A 26,919-nucleotide genomic window follows, 5' to 3' on the forward strand; every position below is an offset into this window, starting at 1 on the left:
GTATTTCATAATATTCAGGAATTTTTAGATTGTATTAATGTTTGAACTTATTTGCAAGGTTTTCCGTTTCTGTTTGTTTGTTTTGTTATTTGCATGTTTTTTTGTGTGTGTATTTTATCCTCATTCCAAATGATCAGAAAAGAGGAAGCCAACAATAAAACAGGAGAAAGTACTAAATTATTACTGTATTACTACACTATATAGTACTAAAATGTATGTGAAGAGTAGCCTACTTTTTGATCATTTCATCAGTAATATTTAGGAAATAAAAGATATTGAATGGATGTTTGAACATTTGCAAGGTTTTTCGTTTGTGTTTTTTTTTCTCATTCCAAATGATCAGGATAAAAAACTTGGTGCCTATTTTTTGATAAATTGATCAGCTATCTGCCCAATCAGATGTCTAGGTTACAGATTATGGTTCTTGAGAATATGGTACCTCTCATTGCATGGCACAGAGCAAAGCGCACCTACTCCACATTGACTGGACCTGCACTGTCTGCCAGCGACCCTTAGAGCGTGCACGATCAGCAACAGCTTTCCTATGGACACTATGACCACGTTCATCCCTGCAACCCCCAGCCCCATTGGGCAAAGGGTCGAGATGTTCATTTGTTTGTGCTTCGTGAACACTCTCACCTTGCACGGCGGCAACATTGCGCTGCAAAGATGTACTGCGAGAAGCGAAATCATATTAGACGATGATCATCATTTCCAAAAGGCAAATATTCCCCTTCAGAGTCAGAATCGGTGAACAACATTTGCAACATCCTCAAAGTACAACTTTGTATTAGCCAATTTTCTCTCATAAATCTCACAATTAACACCCTTGCTATGAACTGAACTGCTTCAGCATCAATGACACGAGAACTCACCAAGTGGTAGGGAACACAAATTACATATTACACCATACAAGGAACTACAGTCTATTTTATTAAGCATGATGTCTTGCTGCAATTTTGCGACTTTGCCCCCCCATGTCATTCCAAACCTGTAAAAGCTACGTTCGTCTTTGGAACACAATTGAAGATATTTTGGATGAAAACCAAAATATCACAAAATATATTTTTTTAGAAAAAAAATAGGACGAGCCCCCAATTTCATGTTACGCCCCGTCTAGGGTAAAGGACTTAACATGGAAAAAAAAACAACAACAGTGCGGTTCGTTATAGAAAAGTGTATGAAACAGTATTTATTTGAGTAAATTAACAGATTTATGTTACCTTGGGATTTTACCTCAGGAGCCGACGAGGCCAAAATAACAAACAAAAACAACTAATTTGGAATATACCTCTTCCTGCCCTAATCCAGAAAAGAAAAGAAAAATACAATTACTTCCCTAACTCCCTAATCCAAAACAGGCACAGAAAAATATCAAATTAAAAAGGTGGCATCGGTCTCCCTACCTCCCAATTTACGATGTACAATATATACAATTTAGTTCCAACAGAACAATGTAAGGGGATAATCTATTCTCAAAGTCGTTAAACAGGCTGTAGTCCAAACACTCAAATAAACAATCAAAAGACAAACACTCTCAAATCTTTACCCTCTAGCAGCAGATAACAAAGTCAGGCAAGCAAAACAGCAAGTGAGCACAAAAGGGCTAATGAAGTAGCAACAAAGGAGGCATTTATACACATCCAGGAGTCAGCTGATCAATCAGGGCGTGGCATCAATCAGACTGCAGGAACCAATCCGGTCTTCTTCCTGGATAAAAACAAACACCTCTCACAACAGCATAAAAACACAGACAGACCAAAAGGGACGTAACACCCCCATACACAAAAATAAACATGAAGACATGTTTATAGACAAGATCTAGATAAAGAATCCGCAATAACATTATCTGTACCCTTCTTGTACTGGATGTGCAAGTCAAAATCTTGACAAATTAAAGCCCAGCGCATGAGTCTTTGATTCTTGTTACAGAACTTCTGCAAAAATACAAGAGGGTTGTGATCGGTAAAAACTTCAACAGGTTGTGAGCTTGAACCAATATAAACTTCGAACTGTTGCAAAGCTAGCAGAAGGGCGAGCGTTTCTTTCTCAATGGTACTGCAGTTACATTGATGGCGATTAAACTTCTTAGAAAAAAAACACAATGGGTGATCAATTCCATTTTCATCTTCTTGTAGCAGTACAGCACCTGCACCAGTTCCGCTCGCATCAACCTCAAGTTTAAACGGTTTGGTAAAGTCAGGAGTGGCTAAGACAGGAGCGCTACATAAACTCTTCAAAGAGTCAAAAGCAATCTGACACTGAGGAGACCACAAAAAAGGAATTGCTTTTCGGAGGTTATCAGTAAGAGGTTTCACTACATCAGAAAAATTCCTACAGAAACTTCTGTAGTACCCAGCCATGCCAAGGAAACCTCGTAGCTCTCTTTTTGTCTGTGGTATAGGGAAATTAACAATGGCATTGACTTTGGCTTCTATCGGTCGTACAGTACCCTGACCTACTTCCTTTCCTAAATACTTAATAGTAGCATGACAAAATTCACATTTAGTAAGATTGAGGGTTAGATTAGCTTCTTGAAATCTAACAAATACTTCCTCTAATACCTTCAAATGACTCTCCCAGGTCTCTGAATAACACACGACATCGTCAAGATATGCCTCACAATTTTTCACATTAGACAGTACTTTACACATCAAACGCTGAAACGTTGCTGGAGCATTTTTAAGGCCGAAAGCTAAAACCTTATACTGTAAGAAGGCATCTGGAGTAGCAAAGGCTGGATAGGAATCTGATTTAGTGACCTGGTTAACCTTTCTGTAGTCTGTACAGAAGCGTGAGGACCCATCGGTTTTCGGAACCAGCAAACATGGAGAGCACCAGGGGCTAGAACTAGGCAAAGCTAAACCATGCTTCACAAGGTATTCAGTCTCTTGTTTCATTATTTCGCGTTTGGTAGGGTTTACACGATAAGCATTTTGCTTAATTGGGCGATGATCAGCAACATCAATATCATGCTTTAGCACATTAGTTACAGTTGGCACATCAGAGAAAAGTGAGGAAAATCTTTCAACTAACTGTAACAATTCGTCTTGAGATGACTCGGGTAAATGGGAGAGTTTTGAACTAAGTGTTGTAAGAGCTTCTGAATTTTGTAAACGAGCTCCAAATATGGCGGAACTGCCCAAACTAAGACCATCTACACCAGGAGAATCAGCGGGCAAAACTACATCAACAGGAACAGCAACAGTAGGAGAAATCATTGGAGCATTTTTAGAATTTTCTGAGTTTGAACGAGAAACGTACAATTTCAGCATGTTTACGTGACAAACACGGGACTTTCGGTGTCTCTCAGGGGTTCGTACAATATAGTCTGTATCACTTAGTTTCTCTTCGAATTCATATGGGCCTGAAAACTTTGCTTGCAGTGAGGAACCCGGTATAGGTAATAACACAAGCACTTTATCACCAACCTCAAAGGACCGTTTGACAGACTTTTTGTCATATTTATCCTTCATTCTGGTTTGGGACGAGTCTAAAGACTGACGTGCGAGCTTCCATGCAGAATGTAGACGTTCGCGAAATGAACTGACAATCTAACACATTGGAGGAAGGTTTTGATGGGCGGGTTTCAGAGAGGAGATGCTCTTGAAGCAACTTTAATGGTCCACGCAGTGAGTGTCCAAAGACTAACTCAGCTGGGCTAAATCCCAACGACTCTTGCACCGTGTTACGAACTGCAAACAGCAAAAGAGGTACCTCCTCATCCCAGTCTTTCTGATGCTGTAAACAATAAGTACGAATCATGGATTTTAGAGTCTGGTGAAACCTTTCGATGACACCCTGGGACTGAGGATGGTAGGCACTAGACACAGCATGAGTAACATTCAGTTCCTTCATTACCTTACGAAACATGCTCGAGGTGAAATTGGTTCCTTGATCTGATTGTATAACCTTCAGTAGACCAAAAGTAGTGCAAAATTTCACAAGGGCTTTCACAATGTTGAGGGTCTTCAATGAACGCAGTGGGATGGCTTCAGGAAATCTAGTAGCGGAACACATCATAGTCAACATATACGCATGTCCTGACTTCGTCTTAGGCAGAGGTCCAACACAATCAATCACAAGCTTTTCAAATGGTTCACTTAATACAGGAACTGGCTTTAAAGGTGCAGGAGAAATAACCTGATTAGGCTTTCCTGCAATTTGGCAATCATGACATGAACGGCAATATTGTGACACAGAGAATTTGATTCCTGGCCAATAAAAATGTTTCAAGAGGTTATGATAGGTTTTCCTAACTCCTAGATGTCCAGAAAGTTCATGGTCATGGGCTAGCTTCAGTACGCACCCACGATAAGATTGTGGAACGACTACCTGAAATACGGTGCTCCAATCATGTTTCACTTTCTCAGGGCTCCACTTTCGCATGAGTACACAGTCATCTAGAAAATATGCAATTGCATGTTTAGGTAAATCAGTCTTGTCTACCACAGAGGAACTGCATGTCAACAGGGTTTCGTCAGCTTTCTGAGCACTGATTAGCTGTGGCTTGCCAAAAGGAAAATCAAAATTAAGCCCAACAACCACATCCGAGGAACCATCATTTTCATCATTAGCTTTCACCTCTGACACCTCTGAACTCATAAATGAGTTGGAAAGATCAACCTCACTCTCAAATCTTCAAGCTTGAGCTCGAGTAACAACACATGATTGAAACACATTGGGAAACTCCTGCACTAACACATTATCTTCCCCTGATACACACAGTATATCTGTAACCTCTGGTAGAGCACTAACGCTACTTCCAGCAAGATCATTTCCAAGAATGAGAGAAATCCATTTTACTGGCAATTGAGAACGTACAGCAACCTTAACTACACCGGTCACAAGGCCAGAACGGAAGTAAATGGTATGTAAAGGAACTCTTAGTACTCCCAGTTCAATTCCTTGAACCAACACATCCGATCCACAACTGGACTGAGGTGAGAATGATAGCGTACTTGCTAAAATAAACGACTGTGCAGCCCCGGTGTCTCTCAAAATGCGTACAGGTGTAAACTCAGAATCAGAGTTAGACAAAGCAACTGCTCCATCACATACAAAAGGTTCAAACGTAGGGTCAACAGAATTTAAGGACTCAGAAGACGGTATACGAATGAAAGCTACACTCTTAGATACATTGTGACTTTTCCGCAGATTTTTCCGCTGCAATACTGGACAAACAGCAATCAAATGACCCTTCTCATGATAGTAGAAACATTCTCGAGGCAACCAAAGAGGTGTCAAGCAATGGATCATCCCTTTGAGTAACTACAGCATGCTTCGAACCGTGAGAACGATCTACTGAGGTGTGCTGCGAAGAGTGGGAGGTGTGTTTTGGCGAAGGACGTGATGACGAAAAAACAACTTTGTGAGTGAGCACAAACTCATCTGCAAAGATAGCCGCATCAGAAAGAGATGAAACTTTCTGTTCGTTCAAATAGACCACAATTTTTTCAGATATACAGTTTTTAAACTCTTCTACCAAAATCAACTCTTTCAACTGTTCAAAAGTCGTGATTTTACTCGCAGTACACCATTTCTCAAATAAAGTGGTCTTTTCGCGAGCGAACTCAACAAATGTTTGGCTGGGGATTTTTACATGTCTTCTAAATTTCTGACGGTAAGCCTCCGGAACTAACTCATACGCACGTAACACTGCCGCTTTAATCGCATCATATTCCAAACTTTGTTCTAACGTCAGAGAAGAGCACACTCCCTGTGCCTTTCCTACCAATTTGCACTGTAAAAGCAAAGGCCAAATATTTCTAGGCCACTTCAATGTGGTCGCGATGCGTTCAAAAACAGTGAAGTATGTGTCTACTTCACTCTCTCTGAACAACGGAACAAGCGAAATTTGCTTACTAATATCAAATTCAGAAGAACTTACCGGCGCAGTTCGAGATGCTGTAGGTAGAGGAGATGTTGCACCAGATGAGGCACTTACTGATCCTGGAATAACATTCTCCTTTGTTTTCGGAGAAGTGCGCTGAACTTGGGTCTTTAACTCGACCTCCAGCTCTTTCAGTCGGATATCACGCTGTGCCTCAAGCTCAAGTGCCCGGACATTTAGCAGCTGACTCTGATACTGTTGCCGACTTAGTTCCAGGTCTAATTCTTTTAAACGGATTGCCAACCGTTTCTCATCCGGTGAAGGGACAACGGGATCTATGCCATCAACTTCACCAGATTTGTGTTCCGCCTCAGCAGCACCCAAACCTTCAGATAGTTCTGGGTTAAAAGCAACACCCGGAGCCAACCCTCTTCCGGTAAGACCCTTTGTTTTACAAGCTCAATGCGCAACATCTCCTTTATTTCCTTTTTAAGTGCGTGACGAGGTACATAAATATCAAAGAAATCTGCAATCACTAATAAATCGTCTTTGCGGCACTTATCAAATTGTTCATGTGTGGGCGCGATCGTAAATTTGTCCAATTCAAATTTTGACGCCATCACGCAGCCTACGTTTCCTCCCACACAAAGTAAAAACCCCAGGAAAACAACAAGTTGAATAATACCTAAATCGATCTGTTTTACTGATGAAAAACGACAAGTTTGTAATTTTGATTTAGAAAAAAAATAGGACGAGCCCCCAATTTCATGTTACGCCCCGTCTAGGGTAAAGGACTTAACATGGAAAAAAACAACAACGACAGTGCGGTTCGTTATAGAAAAGTGTATGAAACCGTATTTATTTGAGTAAATTAACAGATTTATGTTACCTTGGGATTTTACCTCAGGAGCCGACGAGGCCAAAATAACAAACAAAAACAACTAATTTGGAATATACCTCTTCCTGCCCTAATCCAAAACAGGCACAGAAAAATATCAAATTAAAAAGGTGGCATCGGTCTCCCTACCTCCTAATTTACTATGTACAATATATACAATTTAGTTCCAACAGAACAATGTTAGGGGATAATCTATTCTCAAGGTCGTTAAACAGGCTGTAGTCCAAACACTCAAATAAACAATCAAAAGACAAACACTCTCAAATCTTTACCCTCTAGCAGCAGATAACAAAGTCAGGCAAGCACAAAGTCAGGCAAGCACAAAGTCAGGCAAGCAAACCAGCAAGTGAGCACAAAAGGGCTAATGAAGTAGCAACAAAGGAGGCATTTATACACGTCCAGGAGTCAGCTGATCAATCAGGGCGTGGCATCAATCAGACTGCAGGAACCAATCCGGTCTTCTTCCTGGATAAAAACAAACACCTCTCACAACAGCATAAAAACACAGACAGACCAAAAGGGACGTAACAGTCCCATAGACTGCAAGGCAAGGCAAGGCAAGGCAAGTTTATTTATATAGCACATTTTGTACACAATGGTAATTCAAAGTGCTTTACATAAAAGAAAGTAAAATAATGATGAAGAATAAAACAAGCAATTTTAAAACTTTTAAAATTATTAAAACTGTACTTATTTAAAATGAATTTAAAACACTTAGAAAATGATTTTACATTAAATAAAATAAACAGTGAAAATATATATTGCAATCAGTTCGGACATTGCACAGTGCTCATTCAATAAATGCACAGCTAAACAGATGAGTTTTAAGTCTAGATTTAAATGTGACTAATGTTTTAGCACATCTGATCTAAAGTAACTAAAGGAGGACTCCCCTTGTTTTGTGTGAACCCTTGGTATTTCTAACTGACTCGATCCTAATGACCTGAGTGTTCTGTTAGGCTTATATTCAGTGAGCATATCTGAAATATATTTTGGTCCTAGGTCATTTAGTGACTTATATACACGAGTAAAAGTACTTTAAAATCAATCCTATATGTAACTGGAAGCCAGTGTAAGGACCTGAGGACTGGTGTGATATGCTCATATTTTCTGGTTCTAGTCAGAATCCTGGCGGCAGCGTTCTGGATGAGCTGCAGCTGTCTAATGGTCTTTTTAGGAAGGCCGGTGAGGAGCCCATTACAATAGTCCACCCTGCTGGTGATGAAGGCATGAACAAGTTTCTCCAAGTCTTGGCTGAAAACAAAAGATCTAATTCTTGCAATGTTTTTTTTAAATGATAGTATGCTGATTTAGTAGAGCTGAAACAACGAATCGATTTAATCGATTAAAATCGATTATTAAAATAGTTGTCAACTAATTTAGTCATCGATTCGTTGCTAAATAACTTTTATTTGCCGTCAGCGGCTCATTTCGTGCATATTTCAAATCTGCGGTGACCAAAGTGTGGCAGTAATGAGCCACCGGAGGTTTTACTCAGCCAGTACAGCAGGAGAAGTAGCGAATAGCCAATAGCTGGCCTTGTTTTATGTCACGTGCTTCCCGAACAGCGTCTCTGCAGCCATAGACATCATATGATGTCTATGTCTGCAGCATTCAGCGTGATGTGGGAGTACTTTACATTGAGCCTTTAAAAAAGAAGAGTAACCTGTAAACTCTGCACTACTGCACTGTTTAAGGGGACGTTCACATATCGCGTCTTTTGCACGCTCAAGTTCGTTATTTCCAACACCGCACCGCATCGAGTTAAAAACATTTAAACTTTTCAGAATGCCGCAACCGCACCGCGGGTCATGTGACAAGAACTAACCAATCAGCTTCATCCTTTCCCGTAACAACGTTAAAAGCTCAGTCAAGATAAAAGGAACAGCTGATCATAGTTGTATATGGATTTCCATTTTGAAATAAATTTAGTAGCAGAGCTACTGCAAGCGATTTTTTGAGCTGCAAATCCATTTATCCTTTGCTGAAATTTCCGCGTCTTCAAGGAGAGAGCATGTCATGGTTGCTTAGCAAAGGCAGACGCCTCAGGGGCGCTTCTGCCCGAGCGCTTTGGAAAGAAGGAGAAAGCGGTGCGCCTAGCGTTTTCCACACGTTTTTAGGCACGATATGCGAACGGCCCCTAAGACTTTTATTTGTGCAGATTCTCCAGTACAATGTTGTTTGCAAATGTTTAGTCGTAAAAGCTGATAACATTGCTTTTTAACAGTTAACATTTAAAGCTTTACAAACATGTTCTGTGATCAGTTTGTCGTTTACTAGTTCAAAATTCAGTCGTGCAGCCTAATTATGACTGAATGAGAGAGGTAAATCTAGATATTTGAAATGCACTTTTTTTTCTAAGTATTATTCACTCCTCTTTTTCACACAGCAGGTTTTTTGTGTGTGTCCTATTTTTTTTCTGGACAACCTTCTGATGGATTTTACTTTAAATTGTGAGTTCCATTCAGGTTTCATGCCATTGGCACTTTTTTTGAAGGATTGTTTACAATTTCACAGCAAAAGTTATAAAGCTTTTTCCCAGTAAATAATAAAATACAATGCACTGCAATTTTATTCTGTTTTATCCTTATTCTTTGTGAAAATATGTTCTGAAAGATTCCTTAATAAGCTTTGTTCAGGATGTTAAACTACTTTAGGAGCTCTAAGGACTGCCATGGTGAAAACATTATTTGAAATCTCCTTGTGAAATTTGCTAGAGTATGGGTCAGTGTTTTGATTGCAGAAGAGTTCGACAAAGGATTACTAACACAATAAAACAACTCCAGGTATATTTTTGATGAGGATATGACAGTGCAAAATGGTTAAAATCTCTTAAATCTATGCTGGGGGAAAAATGGAAAAAACTAAAATATAAGTACATAAACCGATTAATCGAAAAAATAATCGACAGATTAATCGATTATCAAAATAATCGTTAGTTGCAGCCCTATGATTTAGTTACTGCTTTGACATGACTATTGAAACTAAGTTCTGTCTCCAGAATCACACCAAGATTCCTGACTTGATTTTTAGTTGTTTGACCCCTAGAGTCAAGGTATGCATTCACCTTGAACACTTCATCTTTGTTTCCAAATGCAATGACTTCAGTTTTTTCCTTGTTTAACTGAAGAAAGTTCTGGCACATCCAACTATTAATTTCTTCAATGCCTTGGCAGAGGGAGTCAATTGGGCTGTAGTCATTTGGAGATAAGGCTAGGTAAATCTGGGTATCATCAGCATAGCTGTGATAGGCAATTTGGTTCGTTCTCATTATTTGACTTAGTGGAAGCATATACAGGCTAAACAAGAGCGGTGCAAGAATTGACCCTTGTGGGACTCCGCATGTCATGGACGTCCACTTAGGCTTATGCTTTCCTATACTCACATAATAGCCTCTCCCTTCTAAGTATGACCTGAACTATTTGAGTACCATCCCAGAAAGCCCGACCCAGTTTTCCAGTCTCTCTAGTAGTATGTTGTGTTCGACAGTGTCAAACGCAGCACTGAGATCTAGCAATACCAGCACCGATATTTTGCCAGAGTCACAATTTAAGCAAATATCATTTATTATCTTAATGAGTTCTGTCTCTGTGCTGTGATGCGGTCGAAAACCAGATTGAAAGGTATCCATTTGAGTTTAAGTATTTGTTCAGCTGATTAAAAATGACCTTTTCTATAATTTTACCTATAAAAGGAAGATTAGATATTGGTCTAAAATTGCTCAAAATGGTGTTATCAAGATTGCTCTTTTTCAGGAGGGGCTTAACAACTGCATTTAAGGAGTTTGGAAATGTCCCAGAAAGAAGTGAGGTGTTCACCACTTCTAGAAGATCTGCTTCTAAGAGGTTAGGCACACTTTTGAAAAAAGATGTGGGAAGTGTGTCAAGAAGAGTACGAGTGTTGTTTAAGTTACTGTTTATAAGGTTTGAGAAGAAATTCTGTCTAGCTGTGGCTAGTTTCACATTAAAAGCATGAAGGCTGTCTTTGTAGATGCTATAGTGAATTTCAAGTTTTGTCTTCCGCCACATCCGCTCTGTTTTTCTGCATTGTCTTTTCATAGTCTGAACTGCTGTTGATCTTCTCCAAACTGATTTCTGTCTGTTTTCTTACTGATTATTATTGGAGCAATATCATCAATAACATTCTTAACTTTTGAGTTGAATGAATCAAGGAGAGTATCAACGGAGTCTGCAGAAATGCTTGGTGTTAAAGATATAGCCTCCATAAATAGTACACTTGTGTTCTCGTTAATGCATCTCCTTCTGACAGAGACCGATCTAGATTCAGTTGTAGCAGACATCAAAATATCAAAGAAAATACAGAAGTGATCAGATAGTGCTATGTCCTTAATAACAATGGATGAAATGTTTAGACCCCTACTGATGATTAAGTCTAGAGTGTGTCCACCAGTCAAGTCAAAAGTGTTTAGAACCGTTATCATTTCTTTTGTAGTTTTGTTTTCTGAATAATCTATGTGAATATTAAAATCCCCTGCAATAGCAAAACAGTCAAACTCTGAGGAAATCATTGATAACATTTCTGTGACCTCTTCAACAAAGGCTGGAGAGTATTTTGGAGGCCTGTAAATAATAATAAACAGAATGCGTGGAGCACCGTTCAGCACAATCCCTAGATATTGAAAAAGACAAGTACTGACCAAATGACGCTTGCATTGATAGACATCTTTAAATAGAGCAGCTACACCCCCACCTCTCCTAACAGTCCTGCAGACACTCATGTAAGTGAAGTTAGGAGGGGCTGCTTCATTAAGGACTGTTGCATTGCAGCTGTCTTCAAGCCATGTTTCGTTTAGAAACATAAAATCCAGATTGTTTGTGGTTATAAAGTCATTGATTAGAAATGATTTATTTTTTAGTGAGTGAATGTTTAAAGATGCTAACTTGATGGCTGTGCTTTGTGTCTTAACATCAATTTTAGTTTGATGCATAATAGGCCGCAGATTAGATGAGTTTGCCCTTCGGCTTGAGATGGCCTTAGACTTTCTAACACGTGATAAAACTGAAATAGAGAAAGCTACAGGCACACTGGGTTCTCGCTTGTTCAGTAGGCATTTGTGAATGTTGCTGTTATTATAGCGGGGACACGACACATATCACTGAGAGCTGCTATCAGTTGTTTTTGGTTCACCTTCAGCAGATAGACACACAGTGATTGTTTTGTCTGCATGGTGTTATCAGTTTCCTTGTGGGATATGTCAACCACATGATGACTCGGACCCGGTGTGTGTGTGCTGAATGGATTGACACACTCTGCTGAAGGATGACGGAGGGAAAAGTAGATATTGTCCTTAAACACTCTAGCACCAAGTTTGTTTGGGTGGAGGCCATCCGGTTTAAACAATTGTCTATGGCCCCAGAAAAGATTGAAGTTGTCAATGAAATTCACTCCTTTTATATTACAAGATCTTTGTAGCCATGTGTTCAGCCCAAGCAACCGTGAAAACATATTTGTTCCCCTTGCTGGGAGTGGTCCACTGATGAACGACTGAACTTTGAGTCTTCGAAGTGTTTCAAAGAGTTCACTGAAGTCCTTCTTAAGGAGTTCTGACTGCTCTTTCTGAATATCATTCTTCCCCACATGGATGATGATTCGATTTGCAGTCTTGTGCTTCATCAGAATGTTCTGAAGTTCCTTGTTCACATCAGAGACCGTTGCTTGAGGAAGGCAGCATGTTGTTGTACTCCTGCTACGGATGTTTCTGATAACAGAGTCACCCACTATTAGAGTCCTGGGCTCGGCTGCGCTCTGAGCTGAAAGCCGCTGTCTGCTCGTCCTTGAGCGCCTGTTAGTAGCGATGTTATCTGCTGGCTGATCAGATCCATGTTTAAATACATTTGGGGATTCCTCGCCCACATTCTTTAATGCTTCAAATCTGTTCTCAAGATATATAGGGGGTGGTTGAATGCCAGTATTCACAAGCCTTGTCATAGTCGAATCTGGGGTAGAGGAAGCTACGGCAGCAATACGAGAAACTCGTGACAATCTGATATTTCGTGTTCCTTTGGGTCTCGCTCCCTGTTTGTGCCATCGATTCGTGTGGCGATCAGTTTCGGCTTGTTCCTCTACACTTGGTATAAACTGTTGAGATTCAGAAGATTCATGGGACTCACCGTATGCTGAGAGGGTCCATGACGACGGTCTACTAAGTGTTCCGTCTGTTTTGGAAGTCCAGCAAGTAACTTTGTTTCAAGAATCACAATCCTTTGTAGAAGTTTGCCGCAGTTCATGCAACAAGTAGATCCAACAGGAGGCATTTTTTCTCTGTTCTGTTTGAATGTAGGAAGTTGTTTTCCCCTCTCTGGAATGTAAGCTGCTGGCAGTGGGAGGCAAAGTTTTCTTTTTGTAGTATTATTCCAGTTCCAAAGAGTTTTTAGTTTTAGCGTTTGTGCCAAAAAATCTGTTTTTTGAGCACTGTGCTGATCTGCTGATGTAGAAATCTTAGAAAAATCAGAGAAAAGTACAGAAATAAGAAGCAAAGCGCAGAGCAGTAAGCTAGAACGTCCGAACGGTAGAAAAGCCGGAGGTTATATGCCAAGTAAGTTACACTGTCAAGGTCCAGAAAAGTATGAAAGCATCATCAGAATAGTCCATCTGCATCAGTGTTTCAACTGTAACGTTATAAAGTGACAAGAATACGGTTTGTAAACAAAGAAAACAAAAATTACTTTATTCAACAATTCCTTTGTCAACAGTCTCCTCTGTGTCTCCCCACATCACTCAAACTGCCTATGCTTTTCTATGTCAGCCGCGCCACAAGGATGCACTGTTTTCTTTCAAATCAAAGCATAAATACATGTAGAAACAGCACATTGTGGTGCAGCTGACACAGAATATCGAATATTCAGTCTGTGAGAGACACATTCAGTTTCAAGCACATGGTTACTGTCTAGCAGGCTTTGTTTTCAAGTGCGCAACTCACTGCATTCAGTGTTCTTCTGCTGGTAGTCAGCATTGTATCAAACAGCATTGTATTGCTGCGATTAGAGGTCAACCGATATTGGATTTTGCCGATACCGATAGCTAGGTTGGACCACACTGGCCGATACCGATTAATTAACCAATAGTAAAAAATAAATAAAAAAGTGCTTTATTTACAAAAAAAAGAAAAAGGAAACGGTACTGAACAATACTAATAATAGTATTAGTAATAAAAGTAATAACTATAAAAGTAATAGTAAATATTGAAATTACCACACTATACTAGTGTTAAAGTGTTTAATTTGTTTCCTAAATTCCATTTTATTTATTTCTAAATTCCATTATTTAATTTTCCTTGATTGTTTTTTTTTATATTATTTAAATTTTACTCCACTCCTTTTTAATAGTTAAATTAGTTTATTACTCATAAAGCAAGTCTAATTAATTAAAATCATGAAACTTATAAATTTTCAAATCAATTTAATAAAAGTTTAACAAAAAATACATGATTAGGTCCCTATGAAATGTTTTATTTTTTTTTCTCACCATATTTTTTTATTGTTACCAAATTCTGTTTTAGCATGTCTAATTGTTTGAATACATAAAACTTAATTTTTTTACATGTACGAATACATGTATTGTTCCACCCCTAATATACTGTATATATTTATATACACACACCATAGACTGTATACAAATATGGACATAGTGTCTGTGACGTCACCCGTAGACTCCTGAAGAGCGTTTTTGAAGCTTAAAGTGTGCAGAGCGGGCTGTTGCCATCTTAGCAGTGCATCACCGCATGACTCTCCCGGACAATCAAAAATGGGCAGTGTCAGAAGCGGCAATCCACCTGTCACGCTAGTGGCCACGCCCTTAATTATGCAGCATTTTAAGGCTTATTATAATTTAAACGGATGAGTTATAAAAAAATTCACCCCCCTCACAGTTGTCATGAAGGGCAAAATGAACTCTATAGAACAAAATCTTTTTTTGAACCAGGCTGTAAACGTTTTTTTCTGCTATAAACTTGGACATTTTAACATGATGAGTCTATGGGACTGACTCCCTTTTGCAGCCAGCCTCAAACGGCCAGTGTATGAATTACAGTTTTAGTCACTTCCTTGTTGGCTTCACGAGAGAGAGCGGGAGGTTGCCACTCGATACACACACATACATTCATACATACAGTGCGGTGATATGGTTGTCACATGACCGTCACAGCCCTAAATTTTACACACATTTGTTTTGGGGGTTATCGAGGTCACTACAACATGCTATCATTTTTATAATATCCATTGTTATTTTTATAATATTCACTATAATTTTATATATTAAGTATAATATATGAAAAACCTAACATAACCAGACCTGTAGTATTGCAAGAACCACTGATAGTTGACATGACATGGGGGTAGGGGGAATTCTAATTCGGATTAAACTTTTATATTTCTCATGCCAAAAACATAATTCACATAGTCTAGAGGGGAGGAGCTATCATATAAAAGCTCTCTTATGCTCTCTCTCTCAATTGAAAATGGACTCAAAGCAAATGTATTTTGTCAATGAGATTTTGTCACAGCATTTGACAGTGAAAGTGACAGAGGAGAATGTGCCTGAGACAGACGATAATCTTGAGGAGGACCCCGATTATGCGGCATTCTCCAAAGATGAGAATGAGACTCCTAATGATGACCCTCCTGTTGTCTCTCAATCACCAGCAGACACATTACCTACCAAAAATGGAAAGTTTTAATGATCCTGCTCCCCACTTGAATGACAGGGAAGACTTAAGCCCTGTCCGAAATGGAACACTTCATTTGCACTTTCGGTCTGGTGGACTAACAATGGCCACTGCGTGCACATGTCCGTAAAGTCCTCGAAACCGTAGTGTGTCCCATTTGTAATTTTAGCATGAAGTTGCCGAGCCTGACTCACCATCTCATTAGGCGCGCCATTAGTGAGAAGTACATCTTTACAGATTATAATTATGATTAAAGAGTTTTTGCTTTTGATTTGTTTTATTTTGTTAAGTAATCATTTTAAGTTTTCTATGGATTTTTTTATCATGTCTGTGAGGCATGTTTTCACTGAGTTTCGGTTCATTTTTGTATTCCTGTTAAAAGTTTTTGTTTTATTTATCGTATAAAAGCACAACGTTTTGTTGATATTGTGAGTGCACAAAAATAAAAGACCCTTTGCAGTTACAAATGATGTATTACTCTTACCTTTATGAGCAAAAACAACTGCGTATCCACTGAAAAAATTCAACAGTGATCACTCTGTAGCCTCCATGTCCTGAAGCGTCTCTGTACAAACTATTGGATAGTGCTCATTTATGCGGGTCTAATATTTAAACATTGTTATATGCTTGAACTGTTTTAAGTTGTGCTTTTATAAAATAAAGAAAAAAACGTAACTCAGTATATGTATATGGGCACAATAAAAGGAGAGAAGCAAACTTACCCCGAGCCCGAGCTGTAAAAAAATAAATAATAAATGGCCCCCCTCAGCACCCCTAAATTCATTACTTCAGACTTACGTGTCCTCTAGAAGCTTGCGTTCTGCAAGTGAACATCGCTTGATTGTGCCATACCAAAGAAACTCAGTCAATTTTATAGACTTTTAAATTAAATGTTCCCTACTGGTGGAATGACCTGCCCAACTCAATCCGAGCAGCTGACTCCTTAGCCATCTTCAAGAATCAGCTAAAAACACATCTCTTCCATCTTTATTTGACCCTCTTGCTCTAGCACTCTCTATTCTAATTCTATTCTTTAAAAAAAAAACATGTCCCTTCACTATATTAATTTGCTGCTTGTTGTCTTACAAAAAAAAACAACCTTACTAAAATGTTTGTATTTATGTTTTCTTTTCATTTATTATACAACTAACAAAAGCAAAAAGATCTCATACTAGCTTGCTCTATTCTTTTTCCATTGTTTTCTTTTAATTTATTATATTATTTAAAAAGCCCTTGCTATGTCTACTGTCAAGCTAACTGAGACTTGTTATAGCACTTGTATATCATTCTTTTGTTGATTTTGATTGCTTCCATTGTCCTCATTTGTAATTGTCTGTCATGTTTATTTAAAAGTGCTCTTTACCTTTAAACCTAGCCGAAATGTAATGGTAGACTATAAATATATGCATTTATGGTGTAATTACAACATTTGTGTCAATGCATGTTCATATTTACTGCAAACAATGCAGTGTTACTTTAATTCAGCATGTGCAGCTGAAATTAGCTTTTTGAAATTATACTACATGCCTGAACGAAACAAACAGAAGAAGAAGCCCTGAATGAGATGCCAATTCAATCTCTGACAGCAGGAGGCACCTCTGGAACACCAGATACAGCATTTACTTGGTTACCGCTGTAAACAAAGCTCCATTGAAACACTGCATCATGAACTATACAGAGACAAGATGAAAAGAAAATACCACGTAAACTTTTCAGAAGACAGTCAGCTCCCCTCAGAAACAAATTCATATATAACCCCAGTTGCAATAAGGCAAAAAAAACAGCTGGTTGCCAATCGCATTAAGGATCTGTGCACCATCAGCATTACGTTATTTTCATCAAGAGGGCCCGCGGACAGCCGCACACCCCATGGTACTGCGCATGTGTCGAGCTCATCCGTCCGTACTTATCTGCGGTTCTGTATTCTTTTGAAAGCTGTTTGGACGTGGCGCATACAGTAGGATTGTTTTAATGGAAAATAATAGTGGTTTTGAAACCATGAGATTTTCAAATCGTGGTATACCTTGAAACCGGTAATCAACCCATGTCTAGTAGGGTTGTGCCGACAGACGATAGTATTGTGTATCGACTATAGTCAGAGATATCGATGATAGCAGATGTGTCTGTCAATATTTAAGACAATATTAGGTTCATTCTTCTATTAATGTAATTATAATAATTATTTGTATTTTTATTAGGCGGCCTATTAAAATTCAGCTATCAAACTGCCAAGCTATTTCACTTCAGCAACACATTTTGCACAAACACACACATGCACGCAAATCAGGATTGGGGCCTGTAGCCAGTGACAAAGTCTCCATCCACAAACAGACGTACATCGTCTGCAAATATAAGGTATTTCATTGCACTTTAACAAGTAATCTGAACGGCTTATAGATGTACAAAATTTTAAATGAGACCTCGTTAACTGAGTTTAATGCCACAGTTATGTGGCGGTGCATTGGGCGCGTGGTCCGGAGCGCAGTATGACTGATGCATCAGTTCAATTCAACTTTACTCCAAATATGTGACCTTACCTGTTTGAATATTTTATATTTAATATGTTTGTTTATGTCCAATATTAGTGTTAAACTGTTGGGACTTTCAATGAAATCTACTATTGATTTTCACCGTTGACTGTTTTTGCAGAACATTTAGACCAAGGGGTGCCCAACCCTGCTCCTGGCGATCCACTGTCCTGCAAAGTTTAGCTCCAACCCTAATCAAACACACCTGAAGCAACTAATTAAGGTCTTCAGGCTCACTTAAAAATTAAAGGCAGGTGTGTTTGATTAGGGTTGGAGCCAAACTTTGCAGGACAGTCGATCGCCAGAAGCAGGGTTGGGCACCCCTGATTTAGACTGATAAATTCCGTGCGCAGATGCGGCAGATTTGTCACAGGACGCGCGATATGACAGTCGCGTCCGACTATATATGAACTAGCTGTTTTAAATACAGTATTTTTATATTTAACGTTAGTTTATCAGTATGTTTGAAGGTATATATTAGATTATTGGTGATTCCATTCACGCACTCTCTCTCGCGCACCTGCGTGGTTTAAAACACCAAATACTTAAGCTATGACAAAAACAAAGAGTCTCTCTCTTGCTCCACCCATGCACAACAATATTGTGTATCATTGATCTTATGGGCTGACGATATGACGATTAGAAAAATGACCATATTGCCGAACACTAAATTCATGCCAGCGTTAATGAAGCACAACTCCCTCACACCTTCAGCTCTTATTCATCCCTAAATAAGCTTTACTACCACTGAACGTCACTGTGAGTACCAAACACTTCTCACTGTACTCCTCCTCTAGCAACACCAGAATATGTTGATGTTTTGGATCCAAATTTATTGACTTGGTCTCTTGAGAGCAGATTACGGAATCCCAGAAGTCTCGATTTTGTAAATATGTCTCGGAAGAGGTTAAATAAGTTTATTTAGCTTCGCTACAGTAGGTCATGTGTGAAATGACAGGTGTGAAAGGCGCAAATCACAACAGATGGATGGACATCATGTACAACTGAAGGTTATGTAACTTTGACCTGTCATTATATTGACACTGACAGGCAAATGAAGAATTATGTTCTGCAGACACATGTTTTGAATGACTCCCACACCGAGATAAATCTTGGTAAAGTCTTAACAGAAACTTGTGAAGATTGGAATATACTTGACAAAAATCCTGCACTGGTCACTGATAATGCCAGCAATATGGCAATAGCTGGAGCAGAGGCAAATCTGTCACCTCACATTAAATGCTTTGTGCATACCATTAACTTGGCAAGACAGAAAGGCCTGAAATGTGCTGGTGCAACACTTCTTTTGGGAAGAGTGAGATGAATCGTGTCATTTTTTCACCTCAGCACGATTGGTACCACTGTTTTAAAAGAGAAGCAGAGCTTGCTCGGAATTCCAGAACACACGCTTAAACAAGACGTGATCACTTGCTGGAACGGCTCCTTTGGTATGCTGGAACGATTTTTGGAGCAACAAGCTGCAGTGTGTGCTTTACTGCTGGACAAAAAACTAAGGAAACTCTCAAATGATGTGCAGCATACCCTCAATGAAATGAACATCACTATAGCTGAAGATATGGTTAAGCTTCTCTCACCAGTGACAACCGCCACCACCATAATGTGCAAGGAAGAGCAGCCAACTGTATCTGTCATTGCACCTCTTCAATGGCAAAGGATCTAGAACATCGATATATGGATGTGAGACAAGTTCTATATAGAGCATCTGCCTTAGGCCCCAGATTTAAAAAGCTGCCTTTTTTTAAGTGAAGAGGAAAGAGATGCAGGCTCCCAGTTTCTCATCCACGTGCCTGCAGAATTGATGATCCAGAAAGTTAGAATATATATTTTTTTGCTTCAGCAATGTTTTATAAATTCATTAAAACACACTGCCTCTCCATTTGCTGTGTGTGTGAGAACGTGTGTCTGTGTTATAATCTATAGGATGACACAGTGTCACAGGTTGAGAATGCAACGGCTCACTCATCTGCTGACAAAACTTATGATGATGATGATGACAACCCTGAATTGATACCAGTGCTCCAAGCTGAAACCATTGAAGAAGGTATGTGCACGCTGTAGTTAAACATTGGTCTGTTCTTTTATGCCATTAACAGCCTGAAAATGTGACATATTTTATTTATCAAGTAACAGTTGTAAGAGGCACGCATTATATTTCTCTGACATAACTAAGCCATGCTTTTTTTTGTAATTTTAGAACATGTTCCTCCTTTCAAGAAATCAAAACCCTTTGAAGATCTCTTTGGTGAGATGGGACCTTCTGCACTGTGGACCCTAGCCAGACTATCAAGACCCCTCAAGAGCTGGCCCATGCTAAAGTTGTTAAGTACAGAGACACTGCATCTTTGAACTTGATTTTTATTTAAGAAAAACCTCTCAAAAGCACTGTAGCACTTGTTTGATTCATGGATCTTACGTTGTGTGAAAGATCAAATGTCAGAGAAGTTTAAGTTTAAGTTTTTTATTTTTGTATTTTATATATTAATTTGTTTCATTTCATTCATTTAACTAGAGTAGCTCAGTTATTTGCACTATTGCACATGTTGGCACAAAAGACTGGAAGGCTTTATTGACTGTTGCCATTATAAGCTTAACTGATTTTATCAATCCCCCATCCATTATTTATTTTTATTTTTGTCGTGCTGTTGTAAATGTTCCAATTGGAAAAGAGGGTAAAATTTTCAAGTGTTTAATTAAACATTCATGTTATATATCTTTTGGTTGCATTTGTGAGTTAATAGCAATGAATCGAGTCATAATCGTATCGGTTTTTAGAACCTGCTTTAATTAAAATTACACTTGTAAATCAATAAAATAAAGGTGTCGAACCTTTCCACTTGGATTTCACAGGTTTTGTATTTATGTTCTGCGTGGAATCACCGAAATATTGATATTTTGTTTTTAAGAATCGATACAGTATTGCCAAACAAAATATTGCGATACATGTATTGATATTTTCTTACAACCCCTGATATTTCCACAAACAATAATTTGGTATTTCTCTTTTACCATTGTCCTCTTTAATGCTAAGAAAAAAAGTCTCCTAGCAGTTCTCTCTCAAGTGTTTCCACTGCTGCCAGCATTAAGTCTGAGAATGATTCAGTGGGCTATATAACACTTTTAATTGTAAGGAAATTACTTGTCTTTAAAAGTTTTGGATCAGTATACTTACCTGTTGATCAAAAATAGCGTTAAACCTATACACTTTTTTTATTTAGTAACTTTCAGGAGGGTGTACTCATTTTTGCAACAAAATTGTATCGCTTTGATAAGAAAATCTTATTTTGCTTAATAATTTTGGCATCCTTCTTTGGTAATTGATCTAGCAAGCTAGTTGTAACAGTACATCTCCAAAGAACACTAACATGTCTTCGAAGTAAAGAGTAATTGATGAATTGGTTAAGTTTCAGAGGGAGTGTACTCATGTATACTAAACCCTGTATATTCACTATATACAATGCTTAATTTAATTAAAACAAATTTATATAAGGTTTTAAATAACTTATGTAAGGTTTGTGCCACTGCTGCTCTAAACTAACAGTACTGGTGATTACCAAAATCACGTTTTAGCTTTCGTATTGGTTAGTCCTCCGATTTGTGTAAGCTCTTTAGTAACAGTAGTAGGCTATTTCTAATGCTATAATTATGGATGTTGTCTATGAAAGAAAGGCGGGAAAAATTAGCCTAGTCAAGCACATATAGTTTTTTTTTTTCAGAAATCACTGATTACAGATCAGACATTAGAATGAACAAGTTTACATTTATGTTGTGACAATGCACTGTGTGCTGTATGTGTTGTGAGTTTTATGCATTATCTGAAAGCTGAATAAATAATCTTTCCATTGATGTATAGTTTGTTACGATGAGACTATATTTGGCCGAGATACAGCTATTTGGAAGATATCTGGAATCTGAGAGTGAAAAAAAGTTAAAATATTGAGAAAATAACCTTTAAAGTTATTCGACAGTTAAATGATTCCAAAACGCAAAAATAAAGTCTAATTAATTAAATATCCTCAGTGTCAGTTCAGTCACTTTCCATAAAAACCTTTGAAACATGGATTTAAGAAAATGTAATGATAGTTAAAGGTCTTATCTTTACACAAAGGATCTGTGAATCTACCAAATTTGTCTTTAATGACTGTAGAATAAAAACCTACCTCCTTGTTCCTCGCGTTTTATTCTCCAGGTTTTTGGTTCCTCGTGTTTTATTCTTAATATTTCTGGTTCCCCGTGTTTTATTCTTAATATTTCTGGCTCCTCTTCTTTTATTCTCCAGGTTTCTGGTTCCTCTTCTTTTATTTTCCAGGTTTCTGGTTCCTCTTCTTTTATTTTCCAGGTTTCTGGTTCCTCTTCTTTTATTCTCCAGGTTTCTGGTTCCTCGTGTTGTATTTTCCAGGTTTCTGGTTCCTCTTGTTTTATTTCACTCGTGTTTTCCTCACTCTCCTCTTTAACAAACTCCATATTCACAGCAGATCTCAGTTCAGCTGACACTCCTCCAGAATTTCCTGCTTGATTCAAAACTTAGTCACGACTGTGATGATGAGAATATTACAGGCGATTAATGACCTGATTCAAAAACTGTATTTTTCCACTTACAGAAACAACATTTCTAACAGTTTGTATTAAACTAGCACCACGACAAAACAACAGAGAGCGCGGTGAAACTAATCTTCTTCTTCTGAGGTCTAATGGTGTTTGTCAAACAAACGAATGTGTTTTAGCGCCACCCGCTGGACTGGAGACGTGAAGCGGCGAGAAGAGGATGGTGCTTTCACACCAGACGCGAATGAAGCGTTAAGCGCGAGTGATACATATTAATGCAAAGACGCGAATAGACAACATGTATGGCAAGCCTATAGGGTCAGAACTGCGCTATAGCTTAATCGCGTTTGCAGTTTTAAACCGTATTTGCGCCGCAAAATACGCCGTTGTGATTACAAACGCCGTAAAAAACGTGCGAAAATACGTCAATGACGCCGTAATTGACGGCCTTTTAGTGTCCATGAAAAACGCTGTTTTTTTAAAGCCGTTCATGTATGACAGCGTAAAAAACGCCGTTTTGGTTGTAAGGAGCGGGCGTCATTTGACGTTTTGCTAATAGTATAATGAGCCACGCCCACTGATCCACGCAGCCAGGTTTGAACGGTTTCCACCTAATCAATGGTAAACTAAAACAGACCAGTCTAATTGAGCACTGATCATTTTAGCCAAATGAATTAATAGGATATATTTACCTCCGATACCCTATAACATTTTGGATATTTCATCTCTACTAATATTAAACATATTAAAAATGGCACATCTTCATCTTAGTTTAATGTAAGGCTTCCCAGCTAACACAAATACGTAACTGTTACGTAACTGCAACGTAATCTGGTGACCAAACAAACTTAAAAAAAAAAAAATGTATATATGTTTAAGCAATTAACATTAAATTCTAAAATCTTAAGTAATTCTTACTTTCTCTATTCTTGCAATATTCAAGTGTTCATGTCCCTGAGTAATATCTGCATCCCCCGAAGTCTGAAGAGAACACAATATGCTAGTAGACAGCAATCCTCGTGAGAGAGAGGTCTGGTGTGGAAGGTGGATCTGGAACTGACTTCTCTTGATTATCTGTCTTCACAAACTGCCCTGAAATACAATTCAAACATTAACAATGATTGTTATAAATGTAATGTAAGGCTCTTACATTCATAATGCTCATTTTGGAAATATAGTTAATATCAGTAATATGCAGCATGCACGATACAAGGAAGTGGTCAGTAACAACACTTTGAGGTATGATATCTATATCAGTAAGGCTACCTTTAAGAAAAAATAAAATGAATAAATTAAGTTGTGTTATGCATTCAAATAGTTAGACATGCTAAAATACAGAATTTGTTAACAATAATAATAAAAAATAATATGCTGGGGAAAAAATGAAACATTTCATAGGGCCCTAAACATGTTTTTTTTTTTAATAAATTGATGTGAAAATGTATGTACTACGAAAAAGGAGATGAATGAAATGAAATATTTATTTTATCATTCAAAGTCAAAGTAACCTTTATTTATATATCGCTTTAAACAAAATACATTGCGTCAAAGCAACTGAACAACATTCATTAGGAAAACAGTGTCAATAATGCAAAAAAAAAAATCATTGAGGATGTCTCGCTCTCATGAACCCAGTCTCGTGTCTCATCTCGTCTTGTGGGATAAGTGTCTCGTCACACCCCTAGTAGCCAGAGCAAGAGATACATTAGATTTCTTTTCCATGTCTTGCAAAAGATGTGTTGTGTAAAATAAATATTAAGTTATTTAATAAGCTTCCTCGGATCACCTGTGTTTTCTATCTCTGTCAGCAGCTCCCATTAGAAATTTTCTTGGAACTTCCCCTCTGTTTTAGAGGGTTTTTAAGACACTCCTGAAATCACAGTACAATTTTAATCAATATTTGTTTATAATGAAAAATCAAAACGTGTTTGAAACACTGGTTTGAAATAGTGTCAGCCAAATTTAGACCGCGAGTGACGTCACTGATAGACTCTACAGTGCAGACTTTTAGTTTTAATTAATTAGCTTAATTCCATTTATCTTTTGACATATTATCATCAAAAACGTTTACAAAGCTATCAAAACCGCTCCTTTACACATAAGATGTGATTAAAAGCCCAAACGTTCATTAATAAGTGCTCAAATCTATTATGTTATACTTATGCTTCTAAGCTAGCATAATATTTGCTAGCAGACATATCAGATAATTAAGATGCCATAATCACAGAGGTATAACTGTTAACAAAGGTACTTTGTAGACTGTGGATAATATTAGCATATGTTACTTAACCAATCTGTCGCAGTTGTTGAACTTTTCTTTGGTATAACTGACGAGAAACAGAGAAACTGTCAGATGAGTCCTCCCCTCTCCAGCAGCTGATGTGTCCGCGGTTGCCATGGTAACTCTCAACGGCTAGTAGGCTAATAAAAACAATAATATTAAAAAAGGGTTTTAGCGTCTTTACGGAGATCAAGACTTTTGTTTTATACATTTTATCAACCTTTTTATTTATTATAAATTGTAAGACTCACCTCAGAAAAGCCAATTCTCCTGTCAGACACAGTTGAAGTGAAAAGTACTTCAAACAAACGCGCTGTCCTCCTGATAATGTTACTGTATCTGCGGCAGATGAGATGGTGTAGCCAGTCTGTCATTATTTCACGTTCACAACTCCTTACGAAATAGAAAGTTTCACAACTCCGAAAAATGTATTTCCTTTCTTGTCAATGTTGTGCGTGTGGGTGCGTCAGTTGTGGAAGCGCGCGCGCTGTATGCCACGTCACTATATATTAAAAGCATGTCCATATTCTGACTTGGTGAAAAGAAACACATTTTATCTTTAAGGAACGTTTAATCGTGTGTCTGAAGTTTAATTACACTTTATAAATAGCACTATACTCAGGGAGCATATAAAGAATGTACAAAAATTATGGTAATTAAAATTACGTGCATACGACGTTGTAGTTACGTTGCCAGTAAGTCATGAAGTTACCAATATATTACGAATAGAGGACCTATCTGGGACGTTCTTGGTTATCTTGTTACGTTGGAAGGACGTACTGAAGACGTTGTGAGTTGGTAATGTGATGGTAATACAATTACTTGCATGCGACGTCTTATTTACGTTGTCAATTGGTAAGTCATGGAATTACCAAAAATTACCAATACGTTACGTAACTGTTACGTCGTGTGTTAGCAGGGTTATTGCTAAGATTTCATGTTCAACAATTATCCTGCCTTCAGCCTTTTATGTATTCAACTTATTACACCGATACCTTTTACTATTGAATTAGTAAATTACTGGACACAGCTTTGAGAATTGTTTCCAAAATGAAAAAACATCCCTATAAGTGAGATAGTGTTTAAAAGTTGTGCATCATATCATGTAGCCTGTTGATCCCCTGCTTGTTAAAGTGCCAGACTCCAAACTGCACTGCAAAAAGCAATGGCTTTACAACCAACTTCAATAAGCTACCATGTGCTAAAAATTTTTTAAAACAAGTTTTATTTTTTAAACATTCTGTATAAAACAGATGAATATAATCCCAAACTTTAGCTTGCAGTGTTTGTGCATGAATGTATTGTTAAAAAATTGTAGAACAACCCAAATACAATATTTCAAGACAAAAAAAACAAAAAACAAAAAACAAAAAAATAATAATCCTTGTTAATAATCCATATTTTGCACTTTCATGAGAATCCCTCATATTTAGAAACCCTTGTACTTTTTTTGACTGAAACCAGTTGGTCTTTTTGTGAAAAACTATAGTTTATGTGAAACATGTTTTACTAATCTGTCTCATTACAAGAGAGGTATACATTTGTGCAGTGAAAATGTTGAACTGTTTGAGAATGGAACCTGCAACAGAATCCATGATAAAAGACTATAGGAGCAAGTGACCCGTCTTGATTTTTGTCGACAGCCAGAGGTGGCCCTAAATTTGACAAGAGACAGTCGCCTTGAAATTCTTTATGCAAGGAAAAACCCTACCTTGAATGAAATACATTTCTACTTAAAATATGAAATGCTTCTTCAAATTCTGATAAAATGTTAGAACCAACAGCCTCGTGCATATAGTGTGGTTGTGCTTCGGGTGATCCTTGAAAGTGTCCCAGCTCTAGGTCCTTTCTGATGCAGTCCCCTCCTCTCTGTCCCACTCGTGCGCTTTCTGTATGGTCCTGTACTAAATACTCATAAAATATCAGCTTGTTAAATATCTTTAACTGAAAACTGAATGCAAAACAAAATCACATACAATATTTTCACTTTACAGTTCAATAACAGTGGGGTTGGAAACAAAGTGCACAAGTCTATTCATTAAACACAATGTATTCAGATGAAAGTTTGCAATATTTACAAATTATTCACAAGCAGTGTTTTCAGAGCCACCAGTTACACTGTTTTAATCAGAA

The 26,919-nt window shown here is 37.9% G+C and overlaps 1 protein-coding gene across 4 annotated transcripts in view; it reads right to left on the reverse strand.

The window, feature by feature from the left end:
• Positions 1-26,919, reverse strand: part of LOC132106027 (zinc finger protein 883-like) — a 95,391-nt gene that overhangs the window by 16,604 nt on the left and 51,868 nt on the right. Inside the window, exon 1 of one of the 4 annotated variants that reach the window (XM_059511626.1) lies at positions 22,121-22,740. The exons of the other annotated variants lie outside the window; for them this stretch is intronic. Coding sequence (XP_059367609.1) covers positions 22,121-22,424 — 304 coding nt within the window. The 5' untranslated portion in view covers positions 22,425-22,740. Of the gene's footprint in view, positions 1-22,120; positions 22,741-26,919 lie in introns of those variants that run through there. 4 annotated transcript variants of the gene reach the window in all.

This window comes from Carassius carassius, chromosome 26 (assembly GCF_963082965.1).
Source record: "Carassius carassius chromosome 26, fCarCar2.1, whole genome shotgun sequence".
NCBI classification, from domain to species: Eukaryota; Metazoa; Chordata; class Actinopteri; order Cypriniformes; family Cyprinidae; genus Carassius; species Carassius carassius.